Source organism: Canis lupus, chromosome 15, assembly GCF_003254725.2.
Source record: "Canis lupus dingo isolate Sandy chromosome 15, ASM325472v2, whole genome shotgun sequence".
Taxonomy (NCBI): domain Eukaryota; kingdom Metazoa; phylum Chordata; class Mammalia; order Carnivora; family Canidae; genus Canis; species Canis lupus.
In genome coordinates this window covers 18364814-18385277 of record NC_064257.1, presented here as the reverse complement: position 1 = coordinate 18385277, position 20464 = coordinate 18364814, and the positions used below count along the sequence as shown (strand labels likewise).

Sequence of the window (20464 nt, the reverse complement as noted above, 5' to 3'; positions counted from 1 at the left end):
ACCGTCCTTGCTCGCGGCCCCGTCCGCTCAGCGCGTCGCGCAGGAACTGCCTTCGGGCCGCGTGCGTCAGCGGGTCCAGGTGGATCACTGGGCTCGGGGAGGGGAAGCCGAGGGTCAGCGCCACCGCGCAGCTCCGGGACCCCCAGCTCCGCCCCCCCAGCTCTGGGACCCCCAGCTGTGGGACCCCCAGCTCCGGGACCCCCAGCTCCGCCCCCCCAGCTCTGGGACCCCCAGCTCCGGGACCCCCAGCTCCGCCCCCCCAGCTCTGGGACCCCCAGCTCCGGGACCCCCAGCTCCGCCCCCCCAGCTCTGGGACCCCCAGCTCCGGGACCCCCAGCTCCGCCCCCCCAGCTCTGGGACCCCCAGCTCCGGGACCCCCAGCTCCGCCCCCCCAGCTCCGCCCCCCCAGCTCCGGGACCCCCAGCTCCGCCCCCCCAGTTCCAGGCCCCCCAGCTCCACCCCCCCAGCTCCCCCTCCACCCCGGTGTCCGCATGGGGCCGCGGCAGCCCCAGACCCTCCTCCGCCGGGGTGCGGGGCACGCGGACCAGGGGGGCGGGGGCAGAGCAAGACCCGCCGCCAGGCTGCCTCCCCGGCAGCCCGCGCACATCCAGGACCGACCCCAGGACCTTGGTGACGGAGGAAGGAGGAAGTGCGGGCCCGCGGGTCACGGAGTAAGACCCCGGCGGGGACTGAGCCCCGCGGCCGCAGGGCTCCTCAGTGTGCGTTGTTTTTGTTTGCTTTGGGAGACAGAGCAGAGGGAGAGAGAGGGAACCCTAAGCAGGCTCCAAGACCCCGCGGGCCGGGTGGACCTCACGACCTCGGCTGAAGTCAACAGTCAGAGGCTTAACGGGCCGAGCCATACTTCAAAATACAATCTTAAAAAAAAGTTAAGGAAATTTACCCAAAATACAAAGAAAAGGTAGAGGTAGGATTATAGGAAGGAAATTAGAAAATCAGAACATCAATTCGGAAGTTCAGAAACTCTACTAAGAAAATGAGAAAATCGTGAGGACAAAATTTTCAAGGAAATGCAACAAAATTTCCCAGAATTAAAAGCCACAAGCTTCCAGATTGAAAGAGCCCCCTGAACAGCTAGAACAATTAGAGGAAAATATACACATTATTCTGAAATTTAAGAACACTAAAGATAACAACAAAATGTTAAAGCCTTCTGGACACGTAGAGGTAGTTGTCATACAAAGGCTAGACTCCTGGCAAAGACCACTGACCAACTGCCTTGAAATTCTGAATAACAATGTTTTAAAAATAGATTTCTATGCTTGCCTAATAATCAACTGAATAAAGGAGTAGAATACAGAGATTTCATGCATCATGCTCTCAAAATGTTTCCTTCCAATATATTCTTTCTCTTTCTCATTAGAAGTGAATCAGAGGATGACAGAGAACCCAGGAGACAGGAAATCTAGAATAGTGAGAATTAAATCAAATTCTCCAAATGGCAGCAGCCGGTAATTGCTGAATGCTGGGCTGAAGAGAGGTCTTCAAGGAAAAACAATTGATGCATCATTTGACAGGTTTGATTATTGGAAAACTTGGAAAGTGGTTAGAGGATGTGAAAAGAACTACAACAGGCATAATGAAAATGGAGCAAATGAAAAATTCATGCAGAATAATAAACAAAAAAGGAAATATAACCATGGCATGCCACTTGGTTCTATAAGAATACTTACATATCCAGGGACGCCTGGGTGGCCCAGCGGTTAAACGTCTGCCTTCAGCTCAGGGCTTGATCCCAAAGACCTGGGATCCAGTCCCAGGTCGGGCTCCCTGCATGGAGCCTGCTTCTCCCTCTGCCTGTGTCTCTGCCTCTCTGTGTCTCTCATGAATAAATAAATAAAATCTTTTTTATTTTTTTAAGATTTATTTATTTATTTATGAGAGAGAGAGAGAGAGAGGCAGAGACACAGGCAGAGAGAGAAGTAGGCTCCATGCCTGGAGCCTGACACAGGACTCGATCCCGGGACTCTAGGATCACGCCCTGGGCCAAAGGCAGGCACCAAACCACTGAGGCACCCAGGGATCCCCTAAAATCTTTTTTAAAAAAAAAGAATATTTACATATCCATAATAATGGAGACAACTAGGGTTGGATTAAATGAAAGTTTTGATCCAACTATATAGGAGGAAGGAAACAAGGATGTAGAGTAAGAGACAAATTTTATGTGCCATGACAGGAAGTGAGCACATAATATCTAAAATTGGTGTGTTAGGAAATTGCAACAGAAACATTACTCAGAAATATGGAGTTAAATAACAAGATACAGCAGAAAAAGGGGTTGGTGGACTGAGAAGGCTGGGGATGACAACAGATTGATTTGTGGAGAAAGAATGGAAAAAAAGGGACTGTTTGTTTTTTTTACAAGATTTTATTTATTTATTCATGAGAGACACAAAGAGAGAGAGGCAGAGACACAGGCAGAGGAAGAAGCAGGCCTCCCACAAGGAACCTGATGATGCAGGACTCAATCCCAGGACCCCGGGACCACAACTTGAGCCAAAGGCAGACATCAACCACTGAGCCACCCAGGCACTACAGGACTGTTTAACTTTAATTAAAAATCTTTCTAGGCTTATTTGATATTTTAAAACCATATGCACAATCCCACTTACATCAATGGACAGATCATCCAAACAGAAAATGAACAAGGAAACAGTGGTTTTGAATGACACATTGGACCAGGTGGATTTAACGGATATATTCAGAACATTCCATCCCAAAACAACAGAATACACATTCTTTTCAAGTGTATATGCAACAGTCTCCTGAATAGATCACATATAAGGCCACAAGTCTCAAAAAATTTAAAAAGATCAAAGTCATACCATGTATCTGCTCTCTCTCTCTCTCTCTCTCTTTTTAAAGATTTTATTCATTCATGAGACACACAAAGAGAGAGAGGCAGAGACACAGGCAGAGGGAGAAGCAGGCTCCATGCAGGGAGCCCAACATGGGACTAGAATCCGGGATTCCAGGATCATGCCCTGGGCCGAAGGCAAACACTAAACCACTGAGCCACCCAGGGATCCCCAAATTCTACCAAACATTTATTATTTTTTTTAAAGATTTATTTATTTATCATAGAGAGAGAGAGAGGCAGATACACAGGAGGAGGGAGAAGCAGGCTCCATGCCGGGAGCCTGATGGGACTTGATCCCGGGACTCCAGAATCGCGCCCTGGGCCAAAGGCAGGCGCTAAACCGCTGAGCCACCCAGGGATCCCTCTACCAAATATTTAAAGAAGTGTTAATACGTAATATCTCAAATATTCCCAAAAATACAAGAAGCAAGAAAACTTCAAAATTCATTCCATGAGGCCAGCATTATCCTGAAACCAAACCAGATAAAGACACTACAAAAAAAGAGAACTACAGGCCAGTATCTCTGATGAACACAGATGCAAAAATCCTCAACAAAATATTAGCAAACCAAATCCAACAATACATTTAAAAAATCATTCACCACAATCAAGTGGGGTTTATTTCCAGGATACAAGGGTATTTCAATATTTGCAAATCAATCAATGTGATACATCGCATCAGTAAGATCATTTCAATAAATGGAGAGGAAGCATTTGACAAAGTACAATATCCATTCATGATAAAAACCCCTCAACAAAGTAGGTTTAGAGGGGACATTCTTCAACATAAAAAAGGCCATAATGGAAAACCCACAGCGAACATCATACTCAATGGTGAAAAACTGAGAGCTTTCCCACTAAGACCAGAAACAAGACAAGGATGTTCTTTCTTACCACTTTTATTCAACACAGTATCGGAAGTAGTAGCCACAGGAATCAGACAAGAAAAAAGAATTAGGGCAGCCCCGATGGCTCAGTGGTTTAGCGCCACCTTCAGCCCAGGGCCTGATCCTGGAGACTCGGGATTGAATCCTGTATCGGGCTCCCTGCATGGAGCCTGCTTCTCCCTCTGCCTGGGTCTCTGCCTCTCTCTCTCTCTCTCTCTCTCTGTGTGTGTGTTCTCCTGAATAAATAAATAAAATCTTAAAAAGAAAAAAGAAAGCATCCAAACTGGTAAGGAAGAAGTAAAACTTTCACTATTTGCAGATAACATGATACTATATATAGAAAACCCTAAAGACTCCACCAAAAAACTATTAGAACTGATAAATGAATTTAGTAAGGTCGCAGGATACAAGATGAAAAACAGAAATCTGCTGCTTTTCTTATTCTTATTCTTCTTATTATTATTATTTTCAGTAGACTCCACACTGGGCTTGAACTCACAACCCTGAGATCAAGACCTGAACTTAGATTAAGAGTCAGATGCTTAACCAACTGAGCCACCAGGCGCTCCTCATTGCATTTCTATGTACAATAATGAAGTAACAGAAAAAGAAATTAAGAAAGCAATCTCATTTACAATTGCACCAAAGATAATAAAATATTTATTTTAGGAACAAATTTAACCAAGGAGATGAAAGACCTACTCTGAAAAACTATAAAACAATGATGAAAGAAATTAAAGAGGACACAAACAAATGGGAAGATATTCCATGTGCAATGATTGGAAGAACAAATATTGTTCAAACGTCCATGCTATCCAAAGGAATCTACAGATTTATTGCAACCCCTATCAAAATATCACCAGCATTCTTCACAGTAAAATAAATATTACTAGAATAAATATTCCTAAAATTTGTATGGAACCACAAAAGATCCCAAATAGGCCAAATAATCTTGAAAAAGAAAAAGCTGGAGGCATCACAATCTCCAAGATTTCAAGATACACTACAAAGGTGCAGTCATCAAAACAGTGTGGTGCTGGTACAGAAACAGACACATAGATCAATGGAGCAGAATAGAGAGCCCAGAAACAAAACCACAATTACATGGTCAATTGATTTTTGACAAAGGAAGCAAAAATATGCAACAGAAAAAAGTCTCTTCAACATATGGTGTCAGGAAAACTGAACAGCTACAGCAAAAGAATGAAACTGGACCACTTTCTTACATCACGCACACAAACTCAACATAGATTAAAGTCTTAAATTTGAGACCTGAAACCATAAAAATCCTAGAAGAGAGCAAAGACAGTAACTTTTCAGACGTCGGCCACAGCAACTTCTTTCTAAACATGTCTCCTAAGGCAAGTGAAATAAAAGAAAAATAAACTACTGGAACTACATCAAAATAAAAATCTTCTACACAGCAAAGGAAAAAATCAACAAAATTAAAAGGCAGCCTGGTGAATGGAAGAAGATACTTGCAAATGACACACCCTTTACAGGGTTAGTATCCAAAATATATAAAGAACTGATATAACTGAACACTCAAAAAACAAATAATCTTATTGAAAAGTAGGAAAAAAAAATAAAAAATAAAAAAACCAAAAAAGTAAAAGTAGGGCAGAAGACATGAACAGACATTTCACCAGATGTCCAGCAGACACATAAAAAGATGATTAAAATCACTCACCATCGGGGAAACGCAAATCAAAACCACAATGAGATCCCACCTTACACCTGTAAGAATGGCTAAAACTAAAAACACAAGCAACAGCAAGTGTTGGCGAGGATGTGGAGAAAAAGGAAACCTCTTGCACTGTTGTTGGGAATGCAAACTGATGCAGCCACTGTGGATTGATCTAGAGGATAGAAGGCTGAGTGAAATAACAATGAACACCGGAAAAAAAAGAGACAAACCAAAAATTCAGACTCTTAAGTATGGAGAAGAGGAGGGTAGGGGGATGGGTGAAACAGGTGATGGATTGCAAGGGTGCGCTCATCACGAGGAGCGCTGAATAAGGTATAGATTTGTCCCCGCCTTATGTTGTACACCTAAAGCTACTATAACACTGTATGCGAACTATACTGGAATTAAAATAAAAAATAGTAAAATATTTTAAAAACAAAAAATTAAGTAAGACCGTATGCATATATCACTTTGATAAATAAAAGAAAATGGCTGCCTCCAGCCCGTTGGCCGGGCCGGGCAGGCCTGAGCCCTCAGAACCGCCCCCCAGCCAATCACAAGGGATGCGTCACCTTTGCTGAAGTGGAAGTGGATCTCTTCTCCTGCCCTCGGTTTCCTCAGGGACACCGGAGTCTCTGTCTCTGACAAGGGCACATCGCAGAACTTGTACTCTACGTACACCTGCCTCACAGTCTCATCACCCATCACTTCAGCCTCTGGGTTGAAGGCCAGCGAGATCACTTCAATGCACATCTTCTCCGAGTCCTGACAGGGAAAACTCTTACTTATTTCCTATAGATTAGCGATGCTCCATCTGATTAGCACGCTACCCTCCCGGACGCAACAACCTTAGACATATTCCGTCTAACGGAGCTTCGGAATGGGCGAGCAGGCCAAGCTGCCCCCAGAGCCTCCCGCCCCACAGGTGCCTGCCACGGAGCCAGGCCTTCGCCCCCGCTGCGGGGTTGCCGCCGCGGCCCCGGCCTCCCTTTCCACACGCCCGGTGCCCATTTTTGTGTTAGGAACACCGGGAGGGCTGACATCCTTGCAGTTGCAAGAAATAAGCGGAGGGCAGGGGTACGGCCCTGTCATGACTCGCGCGGGGAGCATCCGGGATGGCCCCAACGGCCGCGGTTGGCCCTTGTCATCTGGGAGCGCTCTCTGGTCCTGCAGCTTGCCGGGCCGGTACCCTCACTTCTCCAAAGATCTACCCCCACCCCCGTCTTTTCTTCTCTTGGGAAGCAAGCAGAGCTCTTGGGCCTTCTCCTAGGAAGCTCAGAGGCCGTTTCTCAACAAATTCACATCAGAACCATGATGCGGCCCCCTCGGCAACCCTCGCACAGCCCTCCTACCATCCCCGCCCAGCAAACACCGGCTCTCTATGGTGTTCTCCACGTGTGGGTTTTGACACGGCTCAGCTAGGTGGGTCTCACTAGCGATTTTTTTTAAAGATTCATTTATTTATTCAGGAGACACACACACACACACACACAGAGGCGGAGACACAGGCCCAGGGAGGAGCAGGCTCCCTGCGGGGGGGAGGGGGGCGGGCGGTAAAGCAGGACTATCCCGGGACCCGGGGATCACCCCCTGAGCCACCCAGGCGTCTCTTTTTATATAGACTTTATTTTTGAGTAATCTCTTCCCGCGGCCTGGGGCTCAAACCTACAACCCCCTAGCCAGCCAGGTGCCACAACCCATTCTATTGCTAATTATTATTCAAATTTTCTTTGTTGTATTTAAAATCAACAAATACCTTATTTCTTTGCTCACTGATTTACATCTGTTTTCCCTCAGTAGAATGTAAGATTCAAGAGTGAAGGGACCAAGTCTGGCTTAGTCGTCATCTTGTGTCCACAGAGCCTGGCAAATACTAAGACAGGCCCCCCCGCAATTACTCACTAAGGACTTAACAACCCCCAGCGCTGCCCTGAGGCTTTGGTGAGTTAATGAACGTCAAGTACGGAGCATTAAAGTTCAGTCAGCGTTGCCCACTGAGGTCTGTCTAAATAAAAAGTCACATATTGGGATCCTTGGATGGTGCAGTGGTTTGGCGCCTGCCTTTGGCCCAGGGCGAGATCCTCAGACCCTGGATCGTTGGGCTCCCTGCATGGAGCCTGCTTCTCCCTCTGCCTGTGTCTCTGCCTCTCTGTCTCTCTCTGTGTGACTATCATGAATAAATGAATAAATAAATAAAATCTTTAAAGAAAAAAAAGTCACATATTATTTTAACAAAATACTGATCAGCAGCTAAGAGAAATGAACTAGAAAAAGCTGAATATATCAACATGCAAGGACTCCCAAAATGTTACTGATGGTAAATGCACATTTCAGAATAATGTACACCAAAAAAGAAAAAAAAAAAAAAAAAAAGAAAAGAAAAAAAAGAAAAAACATGCAAAAAACTATGTGAATGGTACATGGCACCTGCCTGTACATTTTTTGTGCAACTGTTTACAAATCTTTAATCATCTCAAAATAAGAGAGAGGCAGAGACACAGGCAGAGGGAGAAGCAGGTTCCCTGCGGGGAAGCCAATCCCAGGACTCAATCCTGGGACCCCGGGGTCACACCTTGGGTCCAAGGCAGAAGCTCAACCACTGAGCAGGTGCCCCAAAATAAGAAGGTTTTAAAAAGAAAAACATGTACTGCTTAATATCATTCATAAGAAAGAAAAAAAAAAAGCTCAAGTATCATCTCTGGTCCTACAACCCCTGGATCTTTATGCGTAACTATTCTGAAATACAGTAATGATTGAGTATAGTTGACTCTTGAACAACAGAGGTTTGAATGACGTGGGTCCTCTTATATGTGGATTTTTTGGGATAAATCGGTACAGGAGCACCCAGGGGCTCAGTCCCTTGATTTCAGCTCAGGTCATGATCTCAGGGTCATGGACTGAGTCCTGTGTGGGCTCTGTGCTCAGCTCTAAGTCTGCTTGTCCCTCTCCCTCTCTCCTCTTCCTGCTCCTGCAGGCATGCTCTCTCTCTCTTAAATATTTTTTAAAAAATACAGTACAGGGCAGCCCCGGGTGGCTCAGCAGTTTAGCACCACCTTCGGCCTAGGGCGTGATCGTGGAGACCCGGGATCGAGTCCCGCGTCGGGCTCTCTGCATGCAGCCTGCTTCTCCCTCTGCCTGTGTCTCTGCCTCTCTCTCTCTTTCTGTGTCTCTCATGAATAAATAAATAAAATATTAAAAAAAAAATACAGGGATGCCTGGGTGGCTCAGTGGTTGAGCCACTGCCTTTGGCTCAGGTCATGATCCCCGAGTTCCAGGATCGAGTCCCACATCGGGCTCCCAGTATGGAGCCTGCTTCTCCCTCTGCCTCTCTGTGTCTTTGCCTCTGTGTGTGTGTGTGTCTCTCATGAATAAATAAATATTAAAAAAAAGAAAAGAAAAAAATACAATACAGTACTGTAAATCTTTCTTCTCCCTATGATTTTCTTTTTTTTTAAATTTTTTATTTTATTTATGATAGGCACACAGTGTGAGAGAGAGATAGGCAGAGACATAGGCAGAGGGAGAAGCAGGCTCCATGCACTGGGAGCCCGACGTGGGATTCGATCCCGGTTCTCCAGGATCGCGCCCTGGGCCAAAGGCAGGCGCCAAACGCTGCGCCACCCAGGGATCCCCCTCCCTATGATTTTCTTAATGACATTTTCTATAGCTGACTTTATCGTAAGAATACAGCATACAATACATATAACATACAAAATACAAGTTAATCAAAGGTTTATGTAATGGGTAAGCCTTCTGGTCAACAGTAGGTTATCAATAGTTAAGTTTTGGGGGGAATCAAAAATTTTATGTGGGTTGTCAACTGTGCCAGGGATCATGTTCCTAACCCCCATGTTGTTCAAAGGTCAACTCTATGTGTCTGTGCTATGAATCTAATTTGATAATAACACTAAGTGTTTGCTAAGTAAGCTCAGTTTTCTTTCTTTTTATTTTTAAGAGAGTAAGAGAAAGCAAGTGCAAGCAGGGGAGGAGCAGAGGGAGAGGGAGAGGGGGAGAATCTTAAATAGACATCGTGCTGAACACAGAGCCCAGTGCAGGGCTTCATCTCACCATCCTGAGAGATCATGACCTGATCTGAAACCAAGTCGGATGCTTAACCAACTGAGGCACCCAGGCTCCCCAGTAAGCTCAGTTTTCATACTTAATTTCTCCAATAGCATTTTTGGATGCACAACAGTATTCTAAAAAGAGATCTTATTGAGGAGCCTTAATTTTGAATAATATTTTAAATGTAATATGTCTGGCTTGTAGTTAAAAAATTTGCTGACCAGCTGACGGCTTTTCAGGGTGATCTGAGAGGTGGCTTAGTTTAGAAACTTTGCAGATCAGCTCTTCTGCTAGCTAGCTCTCTATCCTGGACACATTAGTTAATCTTCTTCACCTTTATGATCTCTAAGGTGTTATAGTTCTGTTCCAACATCTTATGGCTCTGATCTATCTTATAAGCATTTCTCAAGATATTAATTATGTAATGGCGAAAGAAAAATAAGGTAAAAATTCAGAAGAAAATACACTTAAGTATTTGCTATCTTAACTGTTTAGGTCTACTGTTGTTTTGTTTTGTTTTGTTTTTTTAAGATTTTATTTATTCATGAGAGACACAGAGAGAGAAGTAGAGACACAGGCAGAGGGAAAAACAGGCTCCGTACAGGGAGCCCCATGTGGAACTCGATCCCAGGACCCCAGGGTCACACCCTGGGCCAAAAGCAGACGCTCAACCACTGAGTGACTCAGTCACAGGTCTACTGATGTTGAGTGGTTTCTCCCCACTCCAATAATCTTCCTGACTTTCAAGGAAGAGCTTTCTGACCTTTCCAAAAAGCAGCAATAATTTCACTTTTCTGAATTCTTACAAACCCTAGAGTTTCTATTACATAATCCAACCACTGGATTTGAGGTCACACTATACTCATATTGTTTCTAATGAAGTTCATAATCCTCAATCAGATTTCAATCTTTCAGTCAGTCACTCTCATTCAACAAATATTTTTGGGCACCTACAAATGTATCAGAAAGCACTCAAGAGAGTGACTGTTTCCTACCTCACTTATAACCCCACAAGACTCTAATACAATGATTGTTAAATATATCTGTGGATATTTAGTCACATATATATTTATGTGTATGTATGTATTCCAGTTAGTTCCACAAGAGATCTGAGGCTGAAATATTTGATAAATAATTACAGTTACAGGTTTTAAATGTTGCCCTAAAACTTTGGAAGCTGAATGCTCTCTCTGAGCTTTCCCTCTTTTCTAGCCTCCACCTCCCAAAGTAAGCCTGCTTTCCTTAGGTGGATTTAGGAAATGGGCATCACTCAAGCTGGACATGGATCACAGCACACAATGAAGGAACCAGGCAAGGGATTCAATAAAGAACAGAAGGATTGAGGCAAGTCCTCATTTATATCCGATCAAGACAGTGATCCTTCCAACAGAGACTGTATCGAGAGACTTCCATTCATTCACAATGGAAATTTAACTAAATAGCTTAAATTTCCCATTGGGCTCATTAACCCTGGATTATTTTCACCTATGTGGCCATTAGGCACAATGTCATTATTTATAACCTTGTCTCATAGGAAGTGATTACCCTGGTGTACTTACTGCCTTAGGACATTTCAGAGATACTGGTGTCACTATGTCATCACTATCTGTAGTTTGTGCTTCACTGGCTTCAGAAGCTTGTTCACAGGATTCTTTATCTGCAAGAGAAGAGGCTGGAGTTACAGAACTATTTCCAAGCACCCTATCTTGCCCAGTACCTACATCTGCGATCCACTGTCTGGGCACAAGTTCTGAGTACCTAGATTTTGGCTTCATTTACTGAGATTCAAACCCTCTTTTTCAAAGATTCACTTATTCAGAAACCTGACAAATAAGGAGCTTCCTTTTGGAGAAAAAGAAAAGAAAAGAAAGGACAAGAAGAAAGAATGGAAGGAAGGAAAATAGAAGGTTGGTCCTTTTGTATGGGCTGGAGAAAATGACCAAACCAAGAAAAAGCAATGTACAATCAGGCGCCCCTCCATTGACTTTTTTAAATTGAGTTGTCGGGAACCCTGGGTGGCGCAGCGGTTTGGCGCCTGCCTTTGGCCCAGGGCGCGATCCTGGAGACCCGGGATCGAATCCCACGTCGGGCTCCTGGTGCATGGAGCCTGCTTCTCCCTCTGCCTGTGTCTCTGCCTCTCTCTCTCTCTCTCTCTCTCTCTCTGTGTGTGTGACTATCATAAATAAATAAAAATTTAAATTAAAAAAAAATTGAGTTGTCTTTTTACTGAGTTGTAAGAATTCCTTACTGATTATGGATACAAGCCCTTTATCAGAAATGTGATTTGCAAATATTTTCTCCTAATCTGTAGCTGATCTTTTCATTTTCTTGTGTCCTTTGAAAAGCATGTAATTTTTATTTTGCCAAAGTCCACTTTATCAATTTTTAATTTTATGGATCATGCTGCTGATTCATATCTAAGAAATAGAATAAGGTCAAATAGTTTATTGTCTGATGTTTTCTTTTAGAAATGCTATAGTTTTGGTTCTAATATTTAGATTTGTGATGTATTTTGGTTGATTTTTGTGTATGGTGTGAAATAGTGGTCTAAGTTCTTCCTCTATGTGGATATCTAATTGTCCTAGCACCATTTATGGGAATTAGATATCCCCATTGAATTGTCCTGGGACATTTGTGGAAAATCAAGTGACCATAAATGTAAAAGTTTATTTCCAGATTCATTATTCTGTTCCACTGATCTGCAAGTCTATATTTATGCTAAACCACACTGCCTGAATTATTCTATCTTTATAGTAAGGTTTGAAATCAGGTAGTACAAAAATTTCAACTTTGTTCCTTTACAAAGTTGTTTTAGTTATTCAAAAGTATTTGCATTTCTTTCTTTTAATATTTTTTTATTCATGAAAGACACACAGAGAGAGGCAAGGACACAGGCAGAGGGAGAAGCAGGCTCCATGCAGGGAGCCCGACATGGGACTCAATCCCAGGTCTCCAGGATCAGGCCCTGGACTGAAGGCAGTGCTAAATCACTGAGCCACAGGGGCTGCCCATGATTTTCTAAATATAAAGTCATGTCATTTGCAAATAAAGACAGCACTGCTTCTTTCTTTACAGTTAGTAGGACTTTAATTTCTTTTTCTTGTCTTATTGCAATGATTAAAATCTCTACTACAGGGCAGCCCCGGTGGCACAGCGGTTTAGCGCCGCCTGCAGCCCAGGGCATGATCCTGGAGTCCCGGGATCGAGTCCCACGTCGGGCTCTCTTCATGGAGCCTGCTTCTCCCTCTGCCTGTGTCTCTGCCTCTCTCTCTCTCTCTCTCTCTCTCTCTCTGCATCTCTATGAATAAATAAATAAAATCTTAAAAAAAAATCTCTACTACAATGTTCAAACATGGTGGTGAAAGCAGACATCCTTTCTTTGTTCTCAATCTTAAGGGAAAAGCATTCAGTCTTTTACCACATGGTAGGATGTTAACTACAGGTTTTGTTACGCTTTATTAGTTTGAAGTAATTTCCTTCTACCTAGTTTGGTGAGAGTTCTATCAAGAATGGGAGTTGGGGGATCCCTGGGTGGCGCAGCGGTTTGGCGCCTGCCTTTGGCCCAGGGTGGGATCCTGGAGACCTGAGATCAAATCCCACGTCGGGCTCCCGGTGCATGGAGCCTGCTTCTCCCTCTGCCTGTGTCTCTGCCTCTCTCTCTCTCTCTCCCTGTGTGACTATCATAAATAAATAAAAATTAAAAAAAAAAAAAAAAGAATGGGAGTTGGGGGTGCGGGGGTGGCTAGGTCAGTTGAGTGACCAACTTTTGGTTTCAGCTCAGATCATGATCTCGGGATCATGGGATTGAGCCCCATATCATGCTCTGCCCTCAGAACAGAGTTTACTTGAAATTGTGTCTCTCCCTTTCCTTCTTTTTTTTTTTTTTAAGATTTTATTTATTCATGAGAGACAGAGACAGAGAGAGAGAGGTAGAGACACAGGCACAGGGAGAACAGGCTCCCTGTGGGGAGCCCAACATGGGACTCGATCCTGGGTCTCCAGGATCACATCCTGGGCCAAAGGCAGGTGCTAAACTGCTGAGCCACCAGGTGTCCCTCTCCCTTTCTTTCTGTCCTTCCCCAGGTTCATACTCTTTCTCTCTCTAAATAAACAAAATTTTTAAAAATCTAAAACAAAAAGAATGGGAGTTGGATTTTGTGAGAGGCTTTTTTATCTATTGAGATGATCATAACGCTTTCATTCTATTAAAGTGTATTAAACAGTTTTCTGCTATTAAACTAAACTTGCATTCCAGGAGTAAATCTCAGTTGATCATGATGAGCAACCCTTTTCATATTCTTATATTGTGCTGGATTGGTTTGCTAATATTTCATTTAGGATACTGCGTCTGTGTCCATGTTGAATAGTGGTCTATAGCTGCTTTATTTTTATGTCTTTGGCTTGCTTTGGTATCAAGATAATACCACTTTGTAATCAAATCAGTTAGAAAGTTTCCCTTGCTCTACTATTCTCAGAAAGAGACTATGAAGGATCAGCATTATTTTTCTTCCTCAAAAATTGAGAGAATTCATCATTGAAGTCATCTGGAACTGGACTTTTTCAGTGGGGAATACTTAAAATTACTAATTCTCATCTGTACTTTTAATTTTTTATTTTTTTTTCATCTGTACTTTTTATATGTTAATGCAGCTCTTCTATTTCTTCTTAAATCAGTTCTAGTATTTCTAGGGATTTGTCTTTTCATCTAAGTTGAATAAAGTTGTTCATAATATTCTTTTAGAGTCCTTCTAATTATAAAGTCTGTAGTGGCCTTACATTCATTCCTGATTTTGCTATCTTGTGTCTTCGTTCTTTTTTTTTTTTTTTCTTGATCAGCAGACCAGTCATCAATTAATTGCTTCTCAGCTCAAAATAAAAGCTTCATCGCCTGCTCTGCAATGATGGGGTTGGACCCTGTAAATATTTCCTCTTTGCCAGCTGGTACCATGTTGTCCTGTCAGTAGAGAGCACAGGAGGATCACTGGAGAAGAAAAAGATCTCTCCCTGGTTCCAATGTGCTTACTGAGGCGGACTCCTGCAGAAGACAGGGACTTTGCAGACCAGGCTCCCACACAGGCTTCCGCAGCTTAGGGCCTGGCTCCAGCAGTACAGGTTCCTGCAGAGCACATCCCTGGTAGCACATGGCCTCTGCAGCATCCACTTCTAGCAGGTTCCGGGCCCATACAGGGCCCCTCCCTGGGCGCAGTTCCCGGTACACCCCCCAGCAAGGCAGCTCTGCGGGGAAAGGCCCCGTGGCCCCTGTGAATGGTTTGCCTGCGAGCCCCAGAGTTCGGCTTCACGGTCCCCCCAGCCCCGTGTGCGGGCCATGCCTGGGCCTCCCTCGGGCAGCACTGCTCCATTGCCTCCTCCGAGTCCGGGATGCGGCCTACGTCTCCTGTGGGGACTGTTTCCGCTCTGGGGACCAATGGGTGCTCCTTAAACCTGACCTTGCGGGGCACCTGGGAGCTCCAGGGTTGAGCTCTGCCCTCGACCCAGGGCGTGACCCCGGGTCCCAGGATCAAGTCCCACATGGGGCTCCCTTCAGGGAGCCTGCTTCTCCCTCTGCCTGGGTCTCTGCCTCTCTGGGTCTCTCAGGAACAGATAAATAAATAAAATCTTAAAAAAATAATAAATAAATCTGCTTTTGTATTTTTTGGAGTTCTTTTTACTTTTTACTAGTCAATCCTCATCTACCTCCCCCCAGTCCAATCTCCTATTATAGTTAATAACTCTTTATATTAAGCTTCTCCTATTCGAATTATTAGGCAATTTCTGGTTGGATCTAATCAGTAGCCATTTTAGATAAAGGTTTATCAAGTGTTTTGCTTTGTTTTCAGGGCTAATCATGTTTGTTGACCTTTTTTTTTATGTTGACCTTTTCAAACAAACGAAGTTGGGGTCACTGATTTTCTCTATTCCTTTTCTGTTTCTGTTTCATTGATTTCTGCTCTAATCTTTACTATTTCTTTCTTTGGGTTTGATTTTACTTTCTTTTACTAGCTTCTTAAAGTAGAAGCTTAGGGTATTGAGTTTAGATAGTTTTTTTTTCCTTGTGATAAGCATTTAAAGCTATAACAATTTTCTTATAAGCACTGCTTTAGCTGCGTCTCACAAATTGTGATATGTTGTATTTTCGTTTTCATTCAGTGTAATATATTTTCTAATTTTCCTTAGCAGCTCTTCTGGGATGCAAGGGTTACTTAGAAACATGTTGGTTAATTAACAAATATTTGTTATTGTCTACATTAGTTTTCTATGGTTGCTGTCACAAAACACCACAAACTTAGTGGCTTAAGAGTAACTTTTGGCCTGGGGCTAGTGAAAACGTCCATATCCTTCCAAATATGTGAGATGCCGATCCCATTACTAAATCCTAAAATGTCTGCAGGGCATTTCCACACATGGTGGTGCTGCACAGTCCTGCAGGCCAGGGGAAATCCATACTGGAAAAGAAGCTGATGCTGTATTATACGCAGGTCAACCTCACAAAGATTTCGTTCTGCCTTCTATCTCAGGTGCCAAGAACTCCACCACAACGGATTGTACAATTTTGCAGAGCTGGTCTCCAGGGACTACCCTGAACTGCAGGATGCCGTCCCAGAGATTCTAGCCCAAGGGCAGAAAATCCTGTCCATTATCAATGATTTTGATGAGCTGAGAGTCTCCTCGGGGGCACTTATCCATGATATATGGGGTGACTGGAAAAACCAGAAGCTGGTGTTCTCCTCTTGGGTAGTTTGCTAAAGAGAAAAATGCTACCCAAGGCCACTTTACTCATCACCACCTAACCCAGGGCCTTGAGAGAGTGCGGACTCTTGGTTGATCAATCCTTCTGCATAAAAATGGAAGGGTTCTCAGAGCTGGGCAAGAAGGCACATTCACTGAAATACTTTGAAGATAAGGATCAAGTGCTGTGAGCTTTTGATCTGATGAGAGCAATGCCGCCTTGTTCCATATGAGCTCATTTCCTGCTCTGTGCTGGATCATCATCTACACTTGTCTGAACCTGCAGATGGAGAAGGGGGAAGACTTGCCAAACGACCACATGGCTGTTTCTGTTTCCTCTGCAGCCAGTTCATGCAGGCACCTAACAGCTGTTCCACTTTGTACCACCAAGCTCCAATGGAGGCTCCATGTCTTCCGGCTGCTGAGGGCACGTGGACACAGGTATCTGTGTTTGATGACGTTTGCAGACTTGTGTCAAAAATGTCTAACCTTCCTCCTTTCCTGAACAAGTATATCTTCCAGGAGGGCAAACACCATAAGGGCTGCTACTTCTTCACCCACCTCAGTGTCCAGCAGTTTCTTGCCACCATGTTCTATGTTCTGGAGAGTAAAGAGGAAGAAGACAGGGAAAGCCTCAGGTGGGACATTAGGGATGTGCAGAGGCCACTCTCCAAGAAAGACTAAACAACGCCAACTTGACCCAAGTGTGATAACTTCCTAGCCCACCATTCAAACAAAAAGAGAGCCGGGAGTGGGATCCCTGGGTGGCGCAGCGGTTTGGCGCCTGCCTTTGGCCCAGGGCGTGATCCTGGAGACCCGGGATCGAATTCCACATCAGGCTCCCGGTGCATGGAGCCTGCTTCTCCCTCTGCCTGTGTCTCTGCCTCTCTCTCTCTCTGTGACTATCATAAATAAATAAAAAATTTAAAAAAAAAAAAAAAAAAAAAAAAAAAAAAGAGAGCCGGGAGTTGGAGACGACTTTTGACTTCCAAATGTCAATGAAAGTCAAATGGGCCTGACATACCTGTTCTGCACAAAGAAGTCTCAATGGGATGGATGGCAGCCTCAAACTTCTGTGTGAGGGCTTGAGTTACCCCCACCGTAAGCTACATTACTCTGGCACTATGGTGCTGCAACAGAACCAATGATGGCTGCAATCACCAAAGTTTCTCAAAGAAAATCAAGGTAATACCCTTGCATCTGGGGCTAATGGACACGGGAATTACTACCGTCCTTTGTAAGGCTTTGAAGAAACCGCTGTGTAACCTGAGATATGTGTGGTTGTGTGGATGTGCCATCGCTTCTTTCAGCTGTGCAGACCTCTCCTCTGCCCTCAGCAGCAACAGAACCTGGTCATGCTGGGCCTGGGTCAGAACTCCTTGGTGGTCTAGTAGAGTAAAGATGCTGTGTGAAGCCTTGAAACTTCAAAATTGCCCCCTCAAGACACACAGGATGAAGACAGATGAATCTGAGGCTCAAATCTAGAAGCTCCTGAAAGTCATCAAAGAAAGCAATCCGCAACTAACTATTGAGGGCTATTTTGAAGGCAACTGCATCCTTTCACAAGCTGTTCTAACAACTGAGAGCCCAGAAAAAACAGCCTCTTCTCAGGATTCCATTTTCTGAATGCAGATGTGAATTACTTATTTATCACTTTAAACATTGCCTCTGTCTCCGTCCTTGCTCTTCTCCTACATTTAATTAAATGTAGCTTAGACCTCCTCATTTTATCCTTCATCTGTCTTTTGTCTTTTCTGTAGAGCCATTCATTCTACAGTAAAGTAACGGATATATAAGGTGAGAGTGAACTTTCCGTGAGCTTTTTCAGTGATGTTAGTTGCTGGGCCAGATATTATTTTAGCCTTGGTTTTTGCCTCTGGGGTACATACAGCATGTACGTGTCTCTTAAACTTGTTCTGGATGAAACATCTCTATCTCCGGAATACTAAGAGAAGTAAAGATGAAAACATTCACACAGAAAGGGAAAAAAACCAACTGGAAATTTATTCTCTCACAGTTTTGGAGGTTAGAAGTCCAAAATCAAAGTATTGGGAAGTCTATGCTCACCCCAAAGGCTTTAGGGAATAATCTGCCTTTTCCTTTTTTCCCTTGCCTTTTCCAGTTTCTGGAATGCCTGGCTCCCAGCAGTCTTTGGCTTGTGGTCACGTCATTCCAAACTCTGCCTCTGCGTGTACATCGCCTCCTTTTCTGCCTCTGTCTGTGCAGATACACAGGATGCATCTCAGACAATCCAGGATGATCTCTAAAGCTCAAGATCCTTAGCTTCGTTACATCTGCAAGAAAATCTGTTTTCAAATAAGGTAACATTTACAAATTCTGGAGTTAAGAACATGGATATTGCTTTTGGGGGCCACCATTAACCCCACAAGCTGATATTGTTGCTTTATACACTTTAACCCTATTCTTCGCTTTTCATTTCTTGTTGCATCCTTGTGTTTCCTTCTGAGATAATTTTCCTTCAGCCTACAGAGCAACCTCAAGATGTAGCTTGAAAGCAAACTCTCCATTTTGGTTTGTCTTTGTCTATTCTGTGTTCATTCTGGAAGAATATTTTTGTTGTGTGGAGAATTCCTTGTTGGCGGTTAACTATTTTCTTTTGGCATCCCGAAGGCATCTTGCCGCTGATTTCTGGCTATATTGTAGCTGTTGACAAGTCGGTTATCCATCTTATCAATGGACTCATGACTATCTTTTTCTTTTATTTTTTCTTTTTAAATTTTTTTAAATAGGCTCCACACCCAGCATGGAGGTGGAGCCCAAAACAGGGCTTGAACTAGTGACCCTGAGATCAACACCTGAGCGGAGATCAATAGTTGGATACTTAAACTAACTGAGCCACCCAGGCGCCCCTATCTTTTTCTTTTAGACAGATGTTTTTAATATTTTCTATTTGATTTTACTTTCTGCATTTTGACTCTGATATGTTTAGATCTGAATTTTTAAAATTTTTTTTGAATTTTCTTAATTTTAATTTTAATTTTTAACTAATCCCTGCACCCAACATGGGGCTTGAACCCACAATTCCAAGATCTAGAATCACATGCTCCACCAACTAAGCCAGCCGGGCACTCCTATATTTGTTTTTTGTTTTTTTAAACTTACCCTACTTGAGTTTCATTTCACTGAATATTAATATCTTTAGTAGTTCTAGAAAACTCAAAGTCATTAACACTTCAAATACTGCCTCTGCCCCTTCTTCTCTTCTACGTTTAATTAAATGTAGTCTAGAGCTCTCCATTTTATCCTTTATGTCTCCTTCTTTTCTATTTGCCATCTTTCCATCTCTCCTTGCTTTATTCTTAATAATTCTCACTTCAGTTGTATCTAATCTGTTTTTGAACCATCTATTCCTCTGATAAATTTCTCTACTGAACAGTGCTATAATTTCTATTGATTCACTTCCAAAAGTTGCAATGTATTTTGTAAAGACTTTGTGATTTGAGCAAAAAGCCCATATATGAATGCCAAAATTATCAAGTGAAATTTGATGAGGAACAAGATATTTATATAGTCTCAAAATATCTTCTCATGGATTATTTAATAATTACAAAGGCAAAATGATAACTTCTGAAAAAACCTGGCAGATGCTTTTTTAATAAGTGATAAAAGTTAACATCACCAATAATGGGACAAACTGACACCATGTATCTCCTAATGTGATGCAGTGAGAAGGACACAATGTCACTTTTGTGGTATTCCTGTAAAAAATTCATAACCTGAATTTAATCACAAAGAAACCTCAGACAAATCCAAATTGAGGAACACTCTACAGAACAACCCACCTATAGTCTTCAAAAATGTCAATTATCAGGAAAGACAAAGATTAGGAACTGTTCCAGGTTAAAGGAAACTAAAGAGACATGACCAAATGCAATGTACGATTCTAGATTAGATAGAGAAAAAAAAAAGACTGCTAATAATGGATGTTATTGGGACAACCAGCAAATTCTGAAAACTGACTGTACAGTAGGTACTATGTATCCAAGATAAGTCTGCAAACTTGATAACTCTGTGGTCATATAATTTCCTTTTCCTTACTGAAATATATAGCAGTAATGGGGCATGAGGTGGACAACTTATTCTCAAATGCTTAAAAAAAATGATAAAGCAGAAAGTGGGAAAATGCTAAAAGTTGGTGAATGTGTGAATTTGTGTGTATATAAATTTTTCTGTCCTAGTCATGCAGCTCTTATGTAAGTT

At 43.0% G+C, this 20464-nt stretch overlaps 1 protein-coding gene across 11 annotated transcripts in view; it reads right to left on the bottom strand.

Moving 5' to 3' along the window:
* Positions 1-20464, bottom strand: part of RPGRIP1 (RPGR interacting protein 1) — a 74467-nt gene that overhangs the window by 40654 nt on the left and 13349 nt on the right. For all 11 annotated transcript variants that reach the window (XR_004805456.2, XR_007402522.1, XR_007402523.1 and 8 more), the window contains 3 exons: positions 11077-11174; positions 6025-6217; positions 3-87 (listed from right to left, as the gene is read on the bottom strand). Coding sequence is in view for 7 of the 11 variants with exons in the window: in XM_035699476.2 (XP_035555369.2) it covers positions 3-87; positions 6025-6217; positions 11077-11174 (376 nt within the window). In the remaining 4 variants the exon portion in view is untranslated. The remainder of the gene's footprint in view (positions 1-2; positions 88-6024; positions 6218-11076; positions 11175-20464) is intronic.